The 20,041-nt window shown below is 38.9% G+C and overlaps 1 protein-coding gene across 1 annotated transcript; it reads left to right on the top strand.

Annotated features, from left to right (window-relative positions):
* Positions 1–5,614: 5,614 nt before the first annotated feature.
* Positions 5,615–14,871, top strand: Lin7c (lin-7 homolog C, crumbs cell polarity complex component). The gene is made up of 5 exons (XM_048360149.1): positions 5,615–5,688; positions 9,634–9,752; positions 10,103–10,174; positions 12,535–12,744; positions 13,375–14,871. The coding sequence occupies exons 1-5, from the start codon at positions 5,652–5,654 to the stop codon at positions 13,528–13,530; spliced, it is 594 nt and encodes a 197-aa protein (XP_048216106.1). The 5' UTR covers positions 5,615–5,651; the 3' UTR covers positions 13,531–14,871.
* The last annotated feature ends 5,170 nt before the right edge of the window (positions 14,872–20,041 follow it).

The following is a 20,041-nucleotide window of genomic DNA, read 5'->3' as shown; positions in this document are numbered from 1 at the left end:
ACTCCATGTGACAAGTGACATCATTGCTATAATGAGAATTCCAAGCAGCACCACTGGATCAAAGCCCATCTGTGTGCCTGCTCCCACACTTGACAAAACAAATTCCAAATTCATTCAGCATGCCGGTGCCATTTAGTCACTGTGACATATCCTAAAATTTGGACTCTGTGCAAAAACCAGTCTGTGCCCACAAAAATTAATCATGGAACATATTTTATGACGTTTGACAACAACTTAAAAGGTTCCCATCTCTGGCAGGTGGCTCTGCCAATCTGCAAGTATGTGCACGACAAATTCTGAACAATACATTGTTTGGCTGAAAATATACTGTGAAGGACACAAACCCTGGTGAGAACCAGAGTGAGTCCAACCAATCCAAAATTCTTTCTCAGGGACACATAAGCTGACTGCTATCTTGTGAAGGAAGTACGATGGCCCCAGGTACTCATAGAAAGCCAAAGGAAAGGCAACATCTCATGTGCCAGGAGATGCTGAGAACATTGGCACAATTGCTTGTGTTGGCAGTACCAAGAGTTGGAGATGGCTAATTTAAGCAACCAGATCCTGGCAAACAGATTTATTTAGGGCAAGGGTGTGTCAGAAAGATGCCAGAAAAAATATATCAATCTGTACCTTATATGTACTATGGAGTGATGAAATAATTGACATTAAAAAAAAAGAAGTCAACATTCAACATTTTAGTATAATCTAAAACTCATCCTAAGAAGAAGTAAGGTTTACTTTTAGATCTCTGGATCTGCAACATAGGACTTTTGAATCAGAGATGTGTGATAATAGTAAAAGGTGTTCTTGAAGAGATTTCCCCCTAATGTTATTTTCAATTAGATGGAATACTTTTTTATATATTGTTCAGTTTATTTTAAAATGCAGGCTATTAACCCAAAGAAACATGGACTCTATGGTCTCTCTTATTGGGAATAATCAGTACAAGTTTAGGCTAGTCACAGCAGAGGATCACAAGAGCCCAATAGCTATACCCTTATGAACACATAAGATGATGCTAAGTGAAATGAACTCCATGTTAAGGAAACGATTGTTATATCACAGTTGTAACTACTTTCAACATCCCATGTGTATCTGTAGCTTCTATTATTGATGATGTTCTTGTATCACCTTCCTGTAGTTGTACCTACACTATCTCTGTAATCTTATCTGAGTATATTGGCAACTGTGTATACTGGTATTAGAACTAGGAAATTGAAAGGGAATACCAAAATTGAGAGACACAGGGTAAAAAAAAGACAAACAACTACAAAATCAATACTTGCAAAACTGTTTGGTATAAGTGAACGGAACAACTCATGGGGGGAAAGGGAAAGGGGGAGGAGGGAGGGGGGTACGAGGGACGAGGTAACAAACAGTACAAGAAATGTATCCAATGCCTAACTGTAACCTCTCTATACATCAGTTTGATAATAAAAATTTGAGAAAAAATAAAATAAAAATAAAATGCAGGCTATTTTGCAATCATTTGCATTTAAAGTAGGAAAGCTATTTATCCCAACTTCTAGTTTCCCGAAGAATATATATCATAGAAACTGTTGGGCAAAAAAAGGGTTGGGGGGTAGAGATTGAGGCTTCAATTAGATTGTCAAATGCCTGAATAGATTCTTTTACTAAGAGTTCCATTCTTCAGTAATATGTTACAATTATCTACTGGTTCTATTACATAGTTCAATGGGCAATAAAAAAAAAAAAAGCAAAACCTTTAGGACAAAATCTTGCTTCTTCATGTTATTTTCCATTTTCTTAGCTTCCCTAAACAATCCCCACCCCCCCCACCCCACCCCCACCCCCGTTTATTCACCCAGACCCTCTTTAATGATGCTTTCAGTAAACCTATTTGCAATTTCTTAGGTTAAGAAATATTCTGACATTCTACCTTGGGCTCTCATTTGCTTTACAAAAACTAAATTTGCATTAAGTTTGCTTTCACTGAGATTTGTGTAGACCCAAACTTCCTATTCTAATTTTAAAGTTCCCCTTCATCTCAAGACAGAAAGTAATAGGAAGAAGCTCTTTCACAGGAAGAGCAATTCTGGATTGGAAGGTCAGATGATTTAATTTGACAGTTCTGGGCTGGAAGGTCAGGTGATTCAATAGTCTGGCAGAGGCAATAAAAGCAAAAAAGCAGCTATCTCTCATTCAGGTTCAAAATTGCCTCCTTTGATACCCAAGACACTGATCCACTTTTTCTGCAGAGTGAAGCTGCTGTACTCTGCAAAGTGAAGTGATTGTATTCTCTGGGATTCTCCTAACTCTGATAGGACTTATCAATTACAGAGGAAGATTTTGAGACTTTACATTACAATTTTCTGGTTTTTTTCTACGTAGAGTACAATGGTTACTTCATTATTAACCTGAATTGTAGTTATCCTCCTCAGAAGGATTTTTCTAATACCTCAACTAATTTAAGATTAATTTTAAAATAGAAAAAACATTGCTTCATTTAACATAATGGTGGTAATTCTCTCAATAATTTGTCTCTGCAATTTCATAAAGAAATCAATTTTATTTGGAAAAGACCTTAGAAATCTTTTGAACCTCAAATGCAGGGTTCTTGTGCTAGAATGTGTATGGCAGAATCCTTAGAGAGATGTGAAGATGTGTTCCAATGTGAGTAAGTAACAGAGTTTAATCTCTAGCACACTTTTAAAAATATTGTTGTAATGTAAATTATCAGAGAAGCCACATGGTCTTGGAGTCTTTATTAGAGCATTAGCAGTCTGCAGGCAGCCAGTTGTTACAAAGGCCTGCGGCCCACAAATACACTTAATACTGTCAGGAAACAGGCCAGAGAGGAAAGACAGAACACAAACAATACCAACAAACCAATTCAGCTCCAGTGGAGGGCTGAAGTCGGACGCTATGGTGACCTGAGACAACACAGGACGAAGACATGTGGCATGGTATGATGGCACCTGAGCTGGTCTGACCCTAAGTAGTCAGGTCAGGGGCAGGGTCACAGGAAGCTCCCAGTCCCAAGCACTGGACAAGTTCAGTAACCTCTAGGCCAAGTTCCCACCTCTGTTTCGAGAAGGTCAGGAATACCCATCAACCTAGGGGAGGGAATTCACTTCCTGTGGGAATTCAGGCAGACCTATGAATACAAGAAGACCCTACCACTCACATGTGGCCAAGATAACGCTGTCCAGACTTGACCTCCTTATTTTAATATTAACACTAACAAAAAATGTGGAGCCTTTTCCCTAAGAATCTGATGTCCACAAAGTCCAGGAAATTCAAGAGAATCTATATTTAAATAACCATGTTTATATTAATATGTATACCAATATATATCAAGTAATTTTCATATGCAGATGATATGTCTCCAGTAATAAGTGATTTTCTTAAGGTCACACCATCACAGTATTAGAAACCAGAGCATCTGACATTTAGTCAGTTGTTTTTACCATAATGATGGGAAACTACTATGGAATTTGAAACATTTTTTACTAAAGGTGTAATATATTATACTAAGCATGTTAAGTGCATTGCCTGACATGCCCTAGTCCTCTGTAAGGGATTAAGGGATGTTCTACCTACCACTGGTCTACCAGAGCCAGGTTCACCATCTTCTCTACTTCATCAGCCACAGTAGATTGAACCAGGCAGAGGTGGATATCTGATCAAAAACAACAAACTGGGTCTGGGAATGTGGCTTAGTGGTAGAGTGCTTGCCTAGCATGTATGAAGCCCTGGGTTCGATTCCTCAGTGCCACATAAACAGAAAAAGCTGGATGTAGCCCTATGGCTGTGGAGTGGGGAGGAGGAGGAGGAGGAGGGCGAGGGAGTAGGGGGAAGGGGGAAGGGAAGGGGGAGGGGGAGGGAAGGGGAGGGAAAGGGGGAGGGGAGGAAAAGGAGTATGAGGAGACAGGCAGGGGGGAGGGGGAGGAAAAGGAGTATGAGAAGGAGACAGTGAGGAAAAGGAGTATGAGAAGGAGACAGTGCTCAGGCTCAGGCCCTGGGTCCCAGGCCCCAGGACTGGGAGGGGGAAAAAAACCAGCAAACCCATGGGATGGTCAAGCGGCTCTAGATTAAGCTGCTTTTGGCTCCTGTTATTAGGCTTAAGTTTTCCCTTCCCCAGGCCCACTATCTTGTCTAAGCCTGCTGTTTCTAGGGAACTCAAAAAACAGGGTGCCCCTACTTTTTCACGTGTGATGGTTCATCTTTAGCTAGGACTATTAAGGTGAATTTCTTGGTATGGATGTCTCACTTTCAACATCTTCAAACATGGATTGGGACTTAGATTATTGGTTCTCTTTGGATTTGAACTCAAACTATACTATCATATTTCTTGCAGACAATAAATATTAGACTTCTAATGCTCCATAGTCATCGGAGTTAATCTTTCAGAACAAATCTGTGTGTGCATATGCATTCTATTTGTTATTAATTTACAGAAACCTAATTAATACAACATTCATTCTGAAATCATCTTAAGTTCATTTATATTGGGTTTTCTTGCTTTTTAGATTGGCTAACTTCCTCATGTGGATGGAGCACATTTTCTAGTCGCTTTTAAGAATGTATGGAAAGCCAAAAACATTTTAGGACACACATACACATATGACAAATATATGCAAGTGCCATACACATATGCCATAAACACATACACACATATATGGCATATATGTGTATGCAATATACACACACACACATATATATATAATGTAAGGTCCATACATGCAGGTGCTCCTGCCTGTTTACTCCCCCTTCTCAGAGGTCTCATCCTAATGCACCTGGCCACAATACCCTACCCCAGCCCCAGTCCCAGATGAGGCATCGCCCAAGGGGAGACTCTCTCACTTGGCAGCAGGCCAGGAGCTCGGCAAAATAAAATTCTCTCTTCTGCCTGAATACCTCCATCTTCAGCTACTTACTTAATAACTCTTACATATACACGTAGTTGCTTTCTCCACTATTAAAAGAGTAGGTATTACTTAGGTATTCCTGGCTCAAGCTTATAATCTTAAAATACTCAAGAGGCTGAGATAAGAAGGTCAAGCTTCAAAGTTAGCCCAGTCAGAAAAATCCATGAGACTCTTACCCTCAATGAAAAAGTAAGCAAAGATGCTGGAAAAACTGTGCCAGCCTTGAGTGGAAAGAAAGCTAAAGAACAGCACTCTGACCCAGAGTTCAAGGCCCAGTACAAGCACCTTCCCCACTCCAAATAATAACTTAAAGAATCTGGCAGGTAGGACCTTTCCTCCTAACACAAAGTGGGAACCTGAGGCTAAGAGAAGGTGAAGAGAGCACTTTGGATTATAGATTATGGCTGTGGAGAACCTGTCAAAGGTGACGCCGGGATTAGAACCCTGCCTTTTCTCCCTGGAGGCCTCCGTTGGACAAGGCCTGAGGCAAGAAGCAAGGAACAAGAGTCAGGAAAAGGATTAAAATCAAGAGAGGGGGAAGCCGGGAGACTCGCCCCAGCGAGGACCTGGCTTGCCTGCCCCACGAGGGTCGTTTCTGTCAGTTCATTACTCCCTGAGATTTGAAGGTCCCCGCCCCCTCCCCTGCTCTCGCGATACTTGCCGGTCCTGGCTCCTCCGGCTCCCACTAGGCCCCGCCCCAGCCAGCGCAGCCCCGCGACGTCATTTCCGGTAGGTCTGGCATCGCTTAGAGAGAAGATGGCGGCACTGGGGGAACCTGTACGGCTGGAGCGGGGTGAGTGAAGTGATTCCCACACTGAGGTGGAAAGGGAGGCATGGGGAATGCGGAGACGCTGGAGGGGAAGAGAAGCCACCCAGACTGGCGTCGCGGAACCGGCCCGTGTCCTCAGCGCGGGCGGTCGCCCAAGTCGCTTTGGGCGGAGGGCGCTCGGGGTCCTCAGAGCCGCGGGCTTCTCCGGCCTCGCGCCGCTCTCACCCCTGGTTACAGCCGCAGGCCCGCGGTCTCCCGTGGTGGGCGCTTCAGAGGCATCACCCAGGGGCCTGTGAACCTGAAAAGCGGACTCCACACACCTGGTTCCTACGGACTACACGCATGTCTGTGTATTTGCACACACAAACAGCGTGCCCCCAGATGCACCCTGCTTCGCGTGCCCCCGCGCACAGGCACACCCTTCCCCGTATGCCCCTGCACCCACAGACGCACCATCCTTCCCCATGTTCTCCTGCGGCCCGCAGGCACACCCTTGTGCCTTTGCGCCCGCTGTCACACCCTTCCCTCCCCCCGGGTGCCCCCTGAACCCGCAGGCACTCGCTTCCCCATGTGCCCCCTACGCCCACAGACACGCCCTTCTCGTACTCGGGGCACATTTCCACAGGTTTCTACAAACACTCACGTGTCTCCCCTCTTATTTAAAAGCTAACTACCCAGTTACCCTGCAGTTTCTCGTGCTTTTGAGTTTGGGGTTTTTCCTAGCTGTCTTGCTTCTCTCAGAAAAGAAAGGGAGGTGCTGTTAAAAAAGAAAAAAAAAACCACAAACAAACAACAAAAAAAGCAGTCCGGCGATTTGATCTTGGAAAGGAGGTTACATAACCAGGTGGAATGTGCAATTCCTTTCTTTTTAACCTCACAATTGCAAACCATGATTGCTTAATTGCTCCTAGAGCAAACTCAAGGAAATAAAACCCATTGTGCTGTGTAGAGAGCTAGATGCCTATGAAAATACCCACCTGGCTATCCCTGTGCCAGAGTCCTGTTAGGGATTTTCAGTGTTTCACTCAGTCTTCTGTATTTCCTTTATTTCAAACAATTAATGCATGCTTCTGACACACCAGTATTAGACATGATTTGATAATGGTCAAGAAGTACCAAGTAAATAATTTTGTGAGTACTGTTGGTAAGTAAAGATTGAAATTTTTTTGTGTGCAACTAAAATTTGCACTTATATGCTGAGCATTAACATCCTCATAAGTAAAAGCATTTAAGTTTTTGTTATTACCTTTAACTGTACAAAGAAGTTTCACCCATCCCCACCTTTCAAGGAAATACATTTTTTAGAGTTAGTGTATTTAAGAGAGAACCTCTTTTCTCTATTGCCTTTCCAACAAACAGATGTGCTCTTAGGATTGTTAGTTTACTACTTATGATGTTCATCATCTGGAAGTCCTTTTTATAAATGGTATTGTTTCTCTCCAGCCCAGCAGGAAATTAATTAAAGCATGGTTTTATCATAGAATAGCTACTCTGGAAAAGAGGTACTGAATTAGGCTTAAAATGATAACGTCTTCCACTTGAACACGGTACTGTGTAAAGAGGAACAAACCTGTTGGTGTTAACAGGAGTAGGTGTTTTTCTTTAAAAGCTAGTTGCCTATGTTAGTGTTCTTTTGCATCTTTAAGGTAACATTCTGGGAACTTCACACTTCGGCATTAAGTATTGGTAGTCATGGCTTTACTTTTTGCTCTTACAGGGTTCTTTCAGTGGAATTATCAGTGGTTGCCATTTAGCTGGATACAAAAATCAGGTTTAAAAAAGTCTTAATTCTTTGAGTTCCAGCAAACTATTAACAAGTACTCAAAACAATTTACTGTATAAAATGAGTGCATACGATCAAGTTCTGGAGTGTCTTCCAATTCATCAAAACATACCTCCTGGAACACAACATTTCAGCATGTATTAGGGACAGTTTAGACTTGATATTTTACTTTTTTTTGGTGGGGGGTGGGGTTCAGTTGAGAGGCTTGAACTCAGGGCGTCGACAGTGTTCCTGAGCCTCTTTGTGCTCAAGGCCTGGTCTACCACTTGAGCCACAGTGCCACTTCCAGTTTTGAGAGGCTAATTGGAGATAAGAGTCTTCTGCCTGGGCTGGCTTTGAACCATGATTCTCAGTTCTTAGCCTCTTGAGTAGCTAGGGTTACAGGTGTGAGACACCATTTTTTGATAATTAAATTTTCTTTCTGCTGTGCTGGGTATTGAGTCCATGACATCACACCTGCTAGTCAAGCCTTCTCTCATCAAGCTATATATCCCTAGTCCTGTCTGACTTATTTGTAATGATTTTGAAAGTCAAAATAGTTGAACAAGCAGTTCCCACTTACCAGCCATTCTGGTGATGGGAAATCAGAATAGAGAAGGTCTCCATGTTTCCATTGAACTTGGCTAAGTCATGTTTAAGCTTTTATTATTTAGAATAGAAAAAAAAAGATCCTGCCTCTTTTAGTTGTAGGTATATCTGCAAACACAAAGCAAGTCTTACTAATTTTATACAAAAAAAAAACTTCCCAATCCTTTAGTATAACATTAAATTAGGAACTTCTTCCACTTAAGTTAAAAAAGGACAAGTTGCAGAAAGATGATATTCTGACTCACTGAGGTACACAAATGGTTATAGAAAACAAAATCAAAACTATTAAAGATAGGCTTTAGTAGTGTTATGAGTCTGAATCGTCTAAAGTTTCTTAAATCATAAATGCATTTTCTGCAGTGTATAACATGCTTAATGTATTTGTATAACTATAAAGAACCCCTGAATATTTCTTACGATTATTATCAGTGTCACAAAAGATGTTTGCTTGCTAGACCCCTTTGTGTATTTTTTCATTCAGTTACCAGTTACTTCATGGGGCTTGAACTCAGGGACTGGGCACTGTCACTGAGCTCTTTTGCTCAAGGCTAGTGCTCTAACATTTTGAGCCACAGTGCCACTTCCGGTTTTCTGGTGGTTAATTGGAGATAAGAGTCTTAATGGCTTTCCTGCCCAGGCTGGATTTGAACCACGATCCTGAAATCTCAATCTCCTGAGTAGTAGCTCAGATTATAGGCTTAAGCCCTCAGCACCCAGCCACCAGTTACTTCTTATGAGGTAGGTTTTACATGGAAAGAAAAGGAAAAGCAGCACAGTTAACTTGTTGAGAATCACGCAGCCAGTAAGAAGACTGAATTACAAGGCTAATTGTTTTTGTTTTTCTGTTTTGTAAATGTTTATTTCATTTTTGAGTGTTTTTGTTATTACTGCAGTTTGAACTCAGGGTTGCTTTTAATAGACCCTGTACTACTGAGCCACATCTCAGCTATATTTGTATTCATTGAACTTGTCTAAATTGAAGCACAGGGTTAACGATCATACATAAAATACAGGTCAGTAATTTTTTTTCATTTGTGCTATTATTTTAAATTTATCCTGGCAGATAACAGCATTTAAAACAGTTGTTGGAAGTTCGTATCTCCTTGTGTATTTCCTTGTGAAAATGAAATGGTATCACTAGTATACATTCAGTGTATACTAGTGTTCGTACTATTCAGTGTTCTGGTGCTGATAAGATGATTTTGTAAATTTTTATTGACTCAATAGTTCCTGATATTACTGCTAGTTTTTTTTGAGGCAGTGTATTCATGTGTCTCTTGTATTTGAGCTTTAGTTCTTTTCTGGGAATTGTAATGTTTTTATATTAAATTTGCTGGCATCTCCTAAAGTTTCTGTTTTTCAAGTAATAGTTCTACAATATCACTGTTTTTCTAATCTGTAAAATTCAGTGTGCTCAGATTTTACATTCCTGTTCTTTGCTATTGCATCAGCACATACCTGTGCACGGAGATATCTTTCCTCCTTTGTTTTCTACTTGTGATTAGTCCTTAGGGAATGAATCCTAACTAGTACAGTGTTTCAGAGGCATTTAGAGAATCCTTAGGGAAAATGATCAGTTTCTCTTTGTTTAACTCTAGATATTTGTAGAGCAATTGAATTGTTGGAAAAACTACAAAGGAGTGGAGAGGTACCACCACAGAAACTTCAGGCCTTACAAAGAGTTCTTCAGAGTGAGTTCTGCAATGCTGTGAGAGAAGTAAGTAAATGTAATTAAAATTTACTAAAAATTTGAGTTAATTAGCTCACATAAAACTGAAAGTTAGATTCAGAAATGTCTTAAGAAACAAACTTTAGAACATTAGAACTTGTCCCTCTCATTTTGGGAATTTCTAGGGCTTTGGGTTTTACTTAGTGGTGGAAGCACAAGATGCTCAACACCATAAATTTTATTGCTAGCAATACTCCCCTCATAAAGAAAAATTCCTTTGCAATTTCTAATAAAAAGGCATTTTACAAAGATACAGTTCTAACACATTAATTTCACAGAGAATTCAAATGTGGTATACTCCAGGACTTAATACAAGATGGCAACTTTGTGTTTTACAGGTTTATGAACATGTCTATGAGACTGTGGATATCAGTAGCAGTCCTGAAGTGAGAGCCAATGCGACTGCAAAGGTAAAAGCTTCTCACTTCATCAACAGTAAGAATTTGCCATATTTCAAAGGCTTGAAAAATGCAATGTTAGATTCATGATAAACATTTTATTAACAAGGTATCTTCAAACCAAAATTTCTTAAGTACTAAAAATAGGACTTTTTAAATTGGCTTTACATAAGGCATTGCAAGAATTCTCACACACTTATACACATATTATGCATTGTATTCATTATTGTGTTATGTGTTCTCTATATAAACACATACATACATATGTGTGTGTGTGTGTGTATATATATATATATATGTATATATATAAATGTCACTAATTTTGCAGTTGATGACTGATAGGAACCCTGAGGGTTAGATTGTCTAAGTACACAAAATAGTAAATAGTAGAACTGTGGTTATCCCCCCCCCCCCCGAAGTCTATTCCATTTTCTATAGTAGTAAGTTATGTCTCAGGGCTACGAGATGTTTGCTTTTTTTTTTTTTTCCCAGTCCTGGGGCTTGGACTCAGGGCCTGAGCACTGTACCTGGCTTCTTTTTGCTCAAGGCTAGCACTCTGCCTCTTGAGCGACAGCGCCACTTCTGGCCATTTTCTGTATATGTGGTGCTGGGGAATTGAACCCAGGGCTTCATGTATACAAGGCCACTAGGCCATATCCCCAGCCCCATGCATTTTTGAACTAATATTTTCTTCAAATAATTCAGATATTAACCTCAGTGTGAATTGTATGTGCTTAGAATACAGATATTTCTGATTGATAGTTACTGGTTCACAAAGGAAAATGTTAGATTATTTTAAATACAAATACTTAAATGTGAGTGTCTTTTATTAGAGTACAAAAAACCAGAGACACTTAGTTTTTGCTAGGCATTGTTGGGCACATCTATAATCCCAGAACTCAGGAGACTGAGGGGAGTTTAAAGACAGCCTGGGCTATATTCCTAGACGCTTGACTGAGAAAAAGAAACATTTCATCCCTCAGTTATCTAGAACCTTAATAGCTTACTGAGTTTGCCAGCCTTAATTCTATTTGTCAAATGAGGCCCTTTTTAGAGCTGTGAAGATACCACAGCGATTCAACAAGTCTTGTTTCTTCCTGCTTTCTAAAATAAGGTCTTTTTCAGAACTTCAAAGATAGTGACTATTCCGCAAGTTTTGTTTGTTTCTTTTGTACATATATCCTGGTCTGTCATGCAAAATGGTATCTTTCAAATTAAAATGAAATAGAAACTCTCAACCAGGGCTGGGGATATGGCCTAGTGGCAAGAGTGCTTGCCCCGTATACATGAGGCCCTGGGTTCGATTCCCCAGCACCACATATATAGAAAACGGCCAGAAGTGGCGCTGTGGCTCAAGTGGCATAGTGCTAGCCTTGAGCAAGAAGAAGCCAGGGACAGTGCTCAGGCCCTGAGTCCAAGCCCCAGGACTGGCCAAAAAAAAAAAAACAACCAGTGTTAAAGAGAGATGGCCATCATCTTTCATGTTTTTTTTTCTTCCTTAATACTAACTAGGTATTTAGCAAGAGTAACAGAAGCATTTGCATTAGCTTTATGTACCAGTCCTTTTTTTCAATATTGTTATTTTTTTATGTGCTCATTATTTGGGCTGTGGTACATACATACATAGCATACGTAGTGTAGCAGCCAAAAGAACACACATAGAGGCAAAAGACTTCTCTGTGTGCTGTTATAGGTAGGTTGTATCATGTACAAAGGTCCCTGAATGATTAAGGTTATGGGACCCTGAAGCTCAGGACTACTGGCATACCAAGAGGAATTTCTTCTCTTTAATGTACAGGGTTTATCTGCCCAGCAAGCCTGTCTGCCAAGCCCTTTGCACATAGAACTGCACACCAGGTCTTGGAACTGAATGAGCTAAAATTAACCTCAAAGTACCATGCCCTACACTGTTCTAGAGTATTCTTTTCAGTGGAATCTCTTGAAAAAAAAAATATGCTTAGCTGGATACCAGTGGTTCATGCCTTTAATCCTAACTACTCAGGAGGCTGAGATCTGGAGGATTCCAGGTTGAAGCCAGACCCAGCATGGAAGTCCTCAAGACTCCCATCCCCAGTTATCTGGCAAAGCACCAGACAAGCAAGCAAAGCAAGCCAAGTAGGTGAGAGGCCCTGAGTTCATCTCCTGGTACCTGGTGAGTAGAAGAAAGTCTGCTTAGTTCCTCAAACTAGCCAGGATGTTTAAAATACATACTTCAAAAGTAGTTTTAGAAGTAAGGATGTAGTCATAAGTTGCATAAGTCTCTGGCTTTGATTTCCAGCTCCTAGGAAAAAGGAGGAAGTGGAAGTGGAGAAAGAAGACTAGCTTTTAGAAAAGCATGAAAGAACTAAGGTGAAAGAAAATTTTTTTTTCAGGCTACAGTTGCTGCTTTTGCTGCCAGTGAAGGACATTCTCATCCTCGCGTAGTTGAGCTCCCCAAAACAGAAGAGGGCCTGGGATTCAATATTATGGGAGGCAAAGAACAAAATTCTCCTATCTATATATCTCGAATAATTCCTGGTGGAATTGCCGACAGACATGGGGGCCTGAAACGAGGAGATCAACTCCTTTCTGTCAATGGAGTGGTAAGGATGAATTTTATTTCTTCTTGTAGTAATGTCTTGTGACCACTGGGGGGTGCATTTGAATTAAAGTAGATAGAAGGGAAAACCATGAAACTGTAAATAAGATAAATAAAATAATAAATAAAATAACTGTATTTGGTACAGTGATGATTTTTTTTTTGTTTTTGGTGGTGGAAGAATCAGAACCATGGTTCTAGACAATCACTCCATCACTGAGGTACATCCCCAGCCCAGTGTCTTTAAAGCACTTTTAAGTGTGGTTGTTTTTTCTTCAATGTAAATTAGCAGTGCACAGTGTGGTTTTTATTATACACACACACACACACACACACACACACACACAGAGCCTTGTTCCTAGTTAAAGTAATGCATTGAATTAGGAATCTACTCTCATTTTACTTGTATAGGATGGCACCTGCTTGGTGTACTTCAGATATATTAAATAATGAGTATGCATTTATATGATAACTATGTTGTGACAGAATTTTCTACTAATGAAAATTATAAAACAATTTGAGTGTTGATATAACTTTAAAAGTTAAGTGTATCTTAAATATTCCTTTTGAGCTAATTACAAAATTAACTATTAATGGGTGTATGTCTGTGTCTGTGTCTATGTCTATGTTCCAGAGTGTCGAAGGAGAACATCATGAAAAAGCTGTAGAACTGCTGAAAGCAGCCCAAGGAAAGGTTAAACTAGTGGTGCGGTATACACCCAAAGTCTTAGAGGAAATGGAATCACGCTTCGAAAAAATGAGATCAGCCAAACGCAGGCAACAGACCTAATCAGTTGAAAACTTTATATTCCATTTTGCTCCTTAGCTACAGAAGTTTTGCTTGTGACCTACTGATGGCTGCAATGCCAGTTATTGTAAAACAAAACAAAAAATTTCCCGTGAAATCCTTGCCATTTTATAAATGCCTATTTTAACATCATTATGGTTGCAGAGATGCATACACTTTTCTGACAAGAAAAAAGTAAAAGGTATAAGGGCAGTTCTGCCCTGCTGTTTTTACAGGCCTTTTTCAAATGCAGATTTTATCATAAAATTGTTATAGATTTTTAAGACTGCTTTTTAAATATTAAAATGTACTTTTACATTCTTAATCTTTTTTTAGGAAAAAGGTTTTCTTCTTTTGGCTACTTATTTAAAAATAACAGTTCTCTGATTTTTTTGTTGTTGTTGTTTTCTTTTGCTTACCCTATTTTTTTTAATCTGTGACGTTTCTTTACAGTTGTCCAAGAAATAAAACATAACACTCTCACCTTCGGCAGATCATTTTACTGTCATTGTTAACATCTCTGCTGCATTTTGTACTTTGGACACATGCATTATATGTATATACATATATATGTATATATATGTATGTGTATATAACCAGTAGTAAATCTGAAATGCAACATATTGGAAGTTTTTTACTTTTATTTAAGCATAATATATAATGAATGTTCATTTATACTGATTTATACAAGTGAGCTTTTAAACACTGAAACAATCATTGCTAAAATGTATATTCTTTCATAAGATTTAAGCAGTGAGACAAGAGGGTGTAGTAGGATTATTAGCATTACTGAATATCCTTTTCTCTTGCTATTAAACAATATGTCAAAAGTTACAAGTGGAAGACAGGTGTAGATTTCATCCTCTGGAAATTTTTTACTGCCACTCATTTCCATTTAAATGTGTTTTTCATAATTTGTTCCTTCATGCCTAGGGGATGAGCCAGTTAGTTGGTGGGCAGAACTGGAAGAAAATGTCAACTCTCACTTCCTCCTAGGAGCTGTACAGTCTTGCTAGTTCAGCTGAAAGAACTGATTTTAAATAGGAAGAAGAGAAAAGGATATATGTGTATTTATAAATATACATATATATGATGCATAGGAATTATGGGGAGATTTCATAAGAATCTGTCAAAATGAGTAGGATCTCTGTATTAAATTAATTGGATTTAGATTGTATCTTTGTTTACAATTTAAGGAATACACTTCATGTCATTTGTCCACTGGATGTCACTATCTTACTACAAGGCAGCTATTAGTATATGACTGTGACAGATCTTTAGAGCTGCAGTTTATAGAGTTGAAATTTATTTACAGTCACAACTTACAGAAACGTTTATACTTTTAAGAACTTTTAAATGACAGTTGCTAAAAACATGATTGAAATACACAAGGAATTTGGCATATTAATCTTTCGTTTTTTTAAAGTGAGCATTTTGTAACATTCCTTCAGGAAGAATAGAAATGTACATTTTTTCTGCATGTTTGTGAACATTGTGAGGCTTAAAAAGAGTATTGCAGTTTTCAGTGTTTTGGGTTGTTTCTGTGTTTTTCTTTTCTCAGAACAAAGTCAATCAACATTGTTATTTGTCATTTAGGTATTGAACACTGGATTGCATGGTCGAATGTGTCTTTAATCTCCTACCAAATGTGCTTGACATTATTGATAGGATCATGTTAAATTGTGTATTTTCAAAAGGAATTGCTGTGTTTTTAAAATGTTGAGACCAAAGTAGTATAGACAAATTATGGACTTAACTTAATTATAAAATTATTAGAGGTATTTGTTGTAGAGCTGTATTTATATTAAAGGGAGGTACTGGTGCATATAAAAACAGTAATATTATTGTTATGCTTGTATTCTTGCATTTCAGGGTGAGTAAACTCTGAAGAAATCTTATTTTAGTGTAGCTACAGCTGCAGTGGCTTTTAAGGACATATCAACATTTCATTATAAATTATAGCTTCCTGGTTCATTGTTCTCAGCTGTTTGAGGACTTTCAGCCAAGTTAAATCTTTTTTGGTGTTCAAACTTAGTAAGTTGAGTAAGCATTTTTGTTTCTCCTGCAGTAATCCACAATCTGTTCTTGTGTGGGGGTTGGCACCTATTTAAAATTCTCAAAATAGGGATAGCTTAAAGGAGCCATATATAGTAGTTTTGCTTGGTATTGTTGAGCATGAGTAGCAGTGTTTTTGTTAATGCACTTCTCATAAGATATCTCAGAATTTTAAATTTTGACCACAGAAAAATTCACTGTGAAAGATGTATAATAGTGGTCTCATATAAATAAAGACATGAAGGGACTTTCATCCTGTCAGTGAATGTTTGGTAAATAAAACTTGGCACGTAGTAAGTATATTATAGGTGTTTAACTTGTAATGTACAAACATAAATGACTCCTTTCCCCAACTTTCCATTAATCTTTGTATAAATTTCTTGAGTTGACTAGGTGGTTCTCAACCTTTACTGCATCTTAGAAAGCCCTGAAGAGCTTAAAAGATTGATACCTGGCAATATCTTTGCATGTGCTTTTAATGCACATCCCACATCCAGGTTTGCAAACCACCAAGTTTTCCTTTACACTAAATTCTGTTCGCAGGTGTTAGAATAGGATAATTCAGTTTTTACCTACTATATTTCTCAGTCTTTGCTTAGTAGTGAAAGGCACTTAGCATTCCTTTTTGTTTGTTTTTTAAATAAACTTTGCCAGTAGTTTAAACTTAAACTTTTACCCCTCTCCCTTTAAATCCAACAAAAATAAGATTATTTGAAAAAGCATGTTTAAAAATTACAAGTAAATACTGTCATCGGTAATTCTGTACTGTATTAACCTAGCCACTGTATCCATTACTATAATACTAGACTGTGGTAGCCTTGTTCTTTAGGACTCATGGATTTACTTGTGTTTAGCTTCTGCTTTGTTTAGTTTTGTTTTTAGGGTTTTGTTGCTCAAGTACTTAAGTAGATTGACTCAAGTACTTTGTTTACCATTAAAGCAGCATTTAATTGAAGATATGGTTGTGGCTAATCTGAAAAGAATTGTCAGCATGACTTGGTATCAAATTACAAGAATACATGTTGTGACTTTCATCTTATGGAATGAATCATTGAAGTATGAAGGACTAGTAATTGTATTTCCTGAATAAATGTATGTTTATGAATTTCCTAACTTACAGTTTGTTTCCTCTGCCAACAGTATTGGTTTCACAATTTTTTTTTGTCCAGCATTCACTAGTAGTATTTCTTGAAAGATTGTTGAAGTAATAAGTAATGGGTGGAAAATTAGTCACTTGCTTATTAATTTTCAAGAACATTTACATTAATTTGTATGTGGACATGGTATTTGAAGTATTGACAAATGATCTTTGCTCTTTAGTTGCACCAATACACAAAATTGGTATAAAGTGATAACTTTTTTAATTGATGGCATCATTTTGCATCTAAATTCTGATTCTAAGCCTTATTTTAAATAAAGTTGTGTCAGATGTAATTCTTTTTTGGATCTGAAAAACGGACAAAAGACATTCTGTATGCTATGTGTAAAATGACTACATAGGTTAAAAACAATCCACAATGGTTTCTAAAATGAAATTTCAAATCTGTATTTTACTTTGTCTTTCATAAAATATCATTAAGAAAAAAAAACAAAAACTTGTGTTATTTCAAGAGTCAGTATGCGTGCGGCTGGCAGCACAGACTAGCACCACCTACTCAGATCTGAATCTTACTCTCAGCATTACTGTGAGCTGCAGGCAAGTCACCTGACTTCCCTGTTCTTCACTTTTCTCCTCTGTGCTCTGTAATAAGGGTGTATGTTAGGCCAGTATCTGTGAAGGGTCTGGAAAGCTGCCTGGCATAGTAAATCCCACATCAGGATCTTGTTAGCAGGAGGAAGTAATTACATTCAAGTAACTAAAATTAGCAGGTTCTTATTTTGGTGGTGAGTAAACAACTGTTATGCTTGAAAACAGAAGGATAAGATTCATAAGAAATTTTTATAATTCTGCCTACTCTGATCAAAAAAACTAGAATTTTAGGAAACATTTTTGTTTTCGTTTTTGACTATGTTGAGGTTTGAACTCCTGGGCTTCACGAAACTTGCCTGCCAGACATTCTACTGCTTGAGCCACACCTCCAGCCCTTGATTATAATTTGCTAATTTCTTGGATTGGGGTTCCTGCCAGAGGTTAATAGTTTCCTGCCTGACTTGTCTTTGTTTAGACAAGTTCTCCCAGTCACTGCCTGGTATGTAGTGACCAGAGCTGCTGCTTCCAGGGCCCAGGGAGAGGGATGGGTCTGAGGCTGCCCTGAGCTGCTCTGGCTCCAGTACTTAGGACTTCTGGATACAGTTGGGACACCTCTACTTGGTGATCTCTGAAGGCCGTTCAAGTTCAGCAGTATTAAAATGCCATTGGTTTGATGTGAACTATTTTTATCATGGGAATAAACTACCCTCAAAGGAACATTTACTGTATCAGTAGACTGATAGTCACTGGTGGCTTCCTGTCATTAGACATTCCTTGTACTGCTCAGCAGGACAAGTGTTCTCCACACTTCATCAAAATCAGACCATGCCTTTCCAGACTCACAGTAACATATTGCACTTTTGTGCTACTGGGGCTTGAACTGAGGCCATCTGCCACACTTTAGCAGGTGCTTCACTATTTAAGCTACACCCTATCATACTGTACTTCTGTTTTTTAAAAATATATGCATTTTTCTTTTACTTCTTAGGTTTGGTGATGTTTTTCAACAGGGTTTTTATTGTAAGAACCTTGCATCAAAAAGCTAATGAAAATGAACCAGTGAGTTACGTTGCATATTCAGTTATACATTTAAAGTATAAGAAAATGCACTGTAAACATTTTAATCATTTAAGGAGGTAGAAAGAATTAAAGTCAAGAAACCACATTAGGAAATAAAACCTGAGGGCTATTTTTTTCATTCCTGTAAAGTAAACTTGATTTTTGAGTCCTGACAGATATACGTAGTGCTGTTTGTGGGAAAGACCCTGAATATAAAAGAATGGAGTTTTAGCTGGTGGTGTGAGCATTATTTGTCCAGCAGGAACTGAGGGCTAGTGAGGTTAGAGTACAAGACTCGGGACATTCAATCACTTGTCAAGTTCACAACCTGTGGTCCACAGTCTCTTCTCACACTGAGGTGTCTGGGCTCAGGGACAGAATTTCCTTGCAGTACCAACCACCTTTCCCGTTGTGTTTGCAATCAAGTGCTACCAATGTTTAAGGTCCTAACACATGCTGGCTGTTCCTAAAACTTCCACCAGTTTCTCAACCTGATGACAAAAATCTAAGCCCCTCACCATGGCCCATCAGGACCTGCTTTGAGGCCAGCTTGTGGGTACATGACAGACCTTTACATGTGCTGATCCTCTGAAATCTCCAGCGTTTGCTGTGTGCTTCTTGTCAACTCCCTCCTTGCTCAAGATTGTAAACATTGGAAGGGCACATGGAACCTCAGAATAGTTCTGAGAACAATGCCTGGTACAGACCATGGTTGTAAAGAATGTGATGGTGTCAGGCTTAATCCACAGCACGGGGTGGGGGGGTGGGGGAAGCAGTAGTTACACTATTTTAGATAGGACAGAAAAGCCTTTGAGGAGATGACATTTGAAGAAAGACCAAAATGATGTGAATGAAGAAGCCACTCAGGTCAATACATGGAGAGTTGGGGGCTTGATGAGAACTAATAAAAAATATTGCCGCTCCTCACCAGGGATTTGAATATAGCAAGGAAAAATAATGAGTGGCAGATGGGGGACCAATATCACCTTGACTACTGACTCAGTCATACCACAAATATTTGTTGCATGTCTACTGTGGGCCAGTCATGTTCTAGGAGCTAGGAGTTATTCTACAGAACAAAATGAGCCCTAAGACCTCAGAACCCAAGGGCATGTTAAAGGCTGAGCAACTCATATACCTTCATCTTAAGCAGAAAAGATGGGCTTCCTAAAGTTACCAGGCTGATCCAATCAGTCACGGGTTTCTCTAATCATTCCCATCCGGGCTTACTCACTTTGAAAGGGTCTATTCTCGCTTTCCAACTTTACCAAAACTGAAAGCAGTTAGGACTGACCATGAGGTAGAAGTAAAACCTTGGAAGTGTGGTGTTTCAGCAGCCAGATAAACTAAGAACATAAATGTACTTTTTTCAGGAGGATAAAAATAAGCTATGTATGTTTAAGTACTTGTTGATCTTAATAGAGTGATTATTATTTCAGAATATATTTTTTGCAGATGACCAAGGAGGGAAGATGGGAGTAACAGACACACACACACACACTTTAAGACAGGTCTTACTGTGTAACCTGGTCTGGCCTTGAACTCTTAAGTTCTTCTGCCTCAACCTCCTGAGGCTAGATAGATAGATAGATACAGGCATACATGTTAAACCAAAAGAAAGACTGCAGGAAAGTCCTTTACAAATCATATCAATGCTGTCACATACACACACACACACACACACACACACACACACACACACACACACAC

The sequence above is a fragment of the Perognathus longimembris genome, chromosome 13, assembly GCF_023159225.1.
Source record: "Perognathus longimembris pacificus isolate PPM17 chromosome 13, ASM2315922v1, whole genome shotgun sequence".
NCBI classification, from domain to species: domain Eukaryota; kingdom Metazoa; phylum Chordata; class Mammalia; order Rodentia; family Heteromyidae; genus Perognathus; species Perognathus longimembris.
Note: the sequence above shows the minus strand (reverse complement) of the source record. Positions and strands in the feature narration are given on the sequence as shown.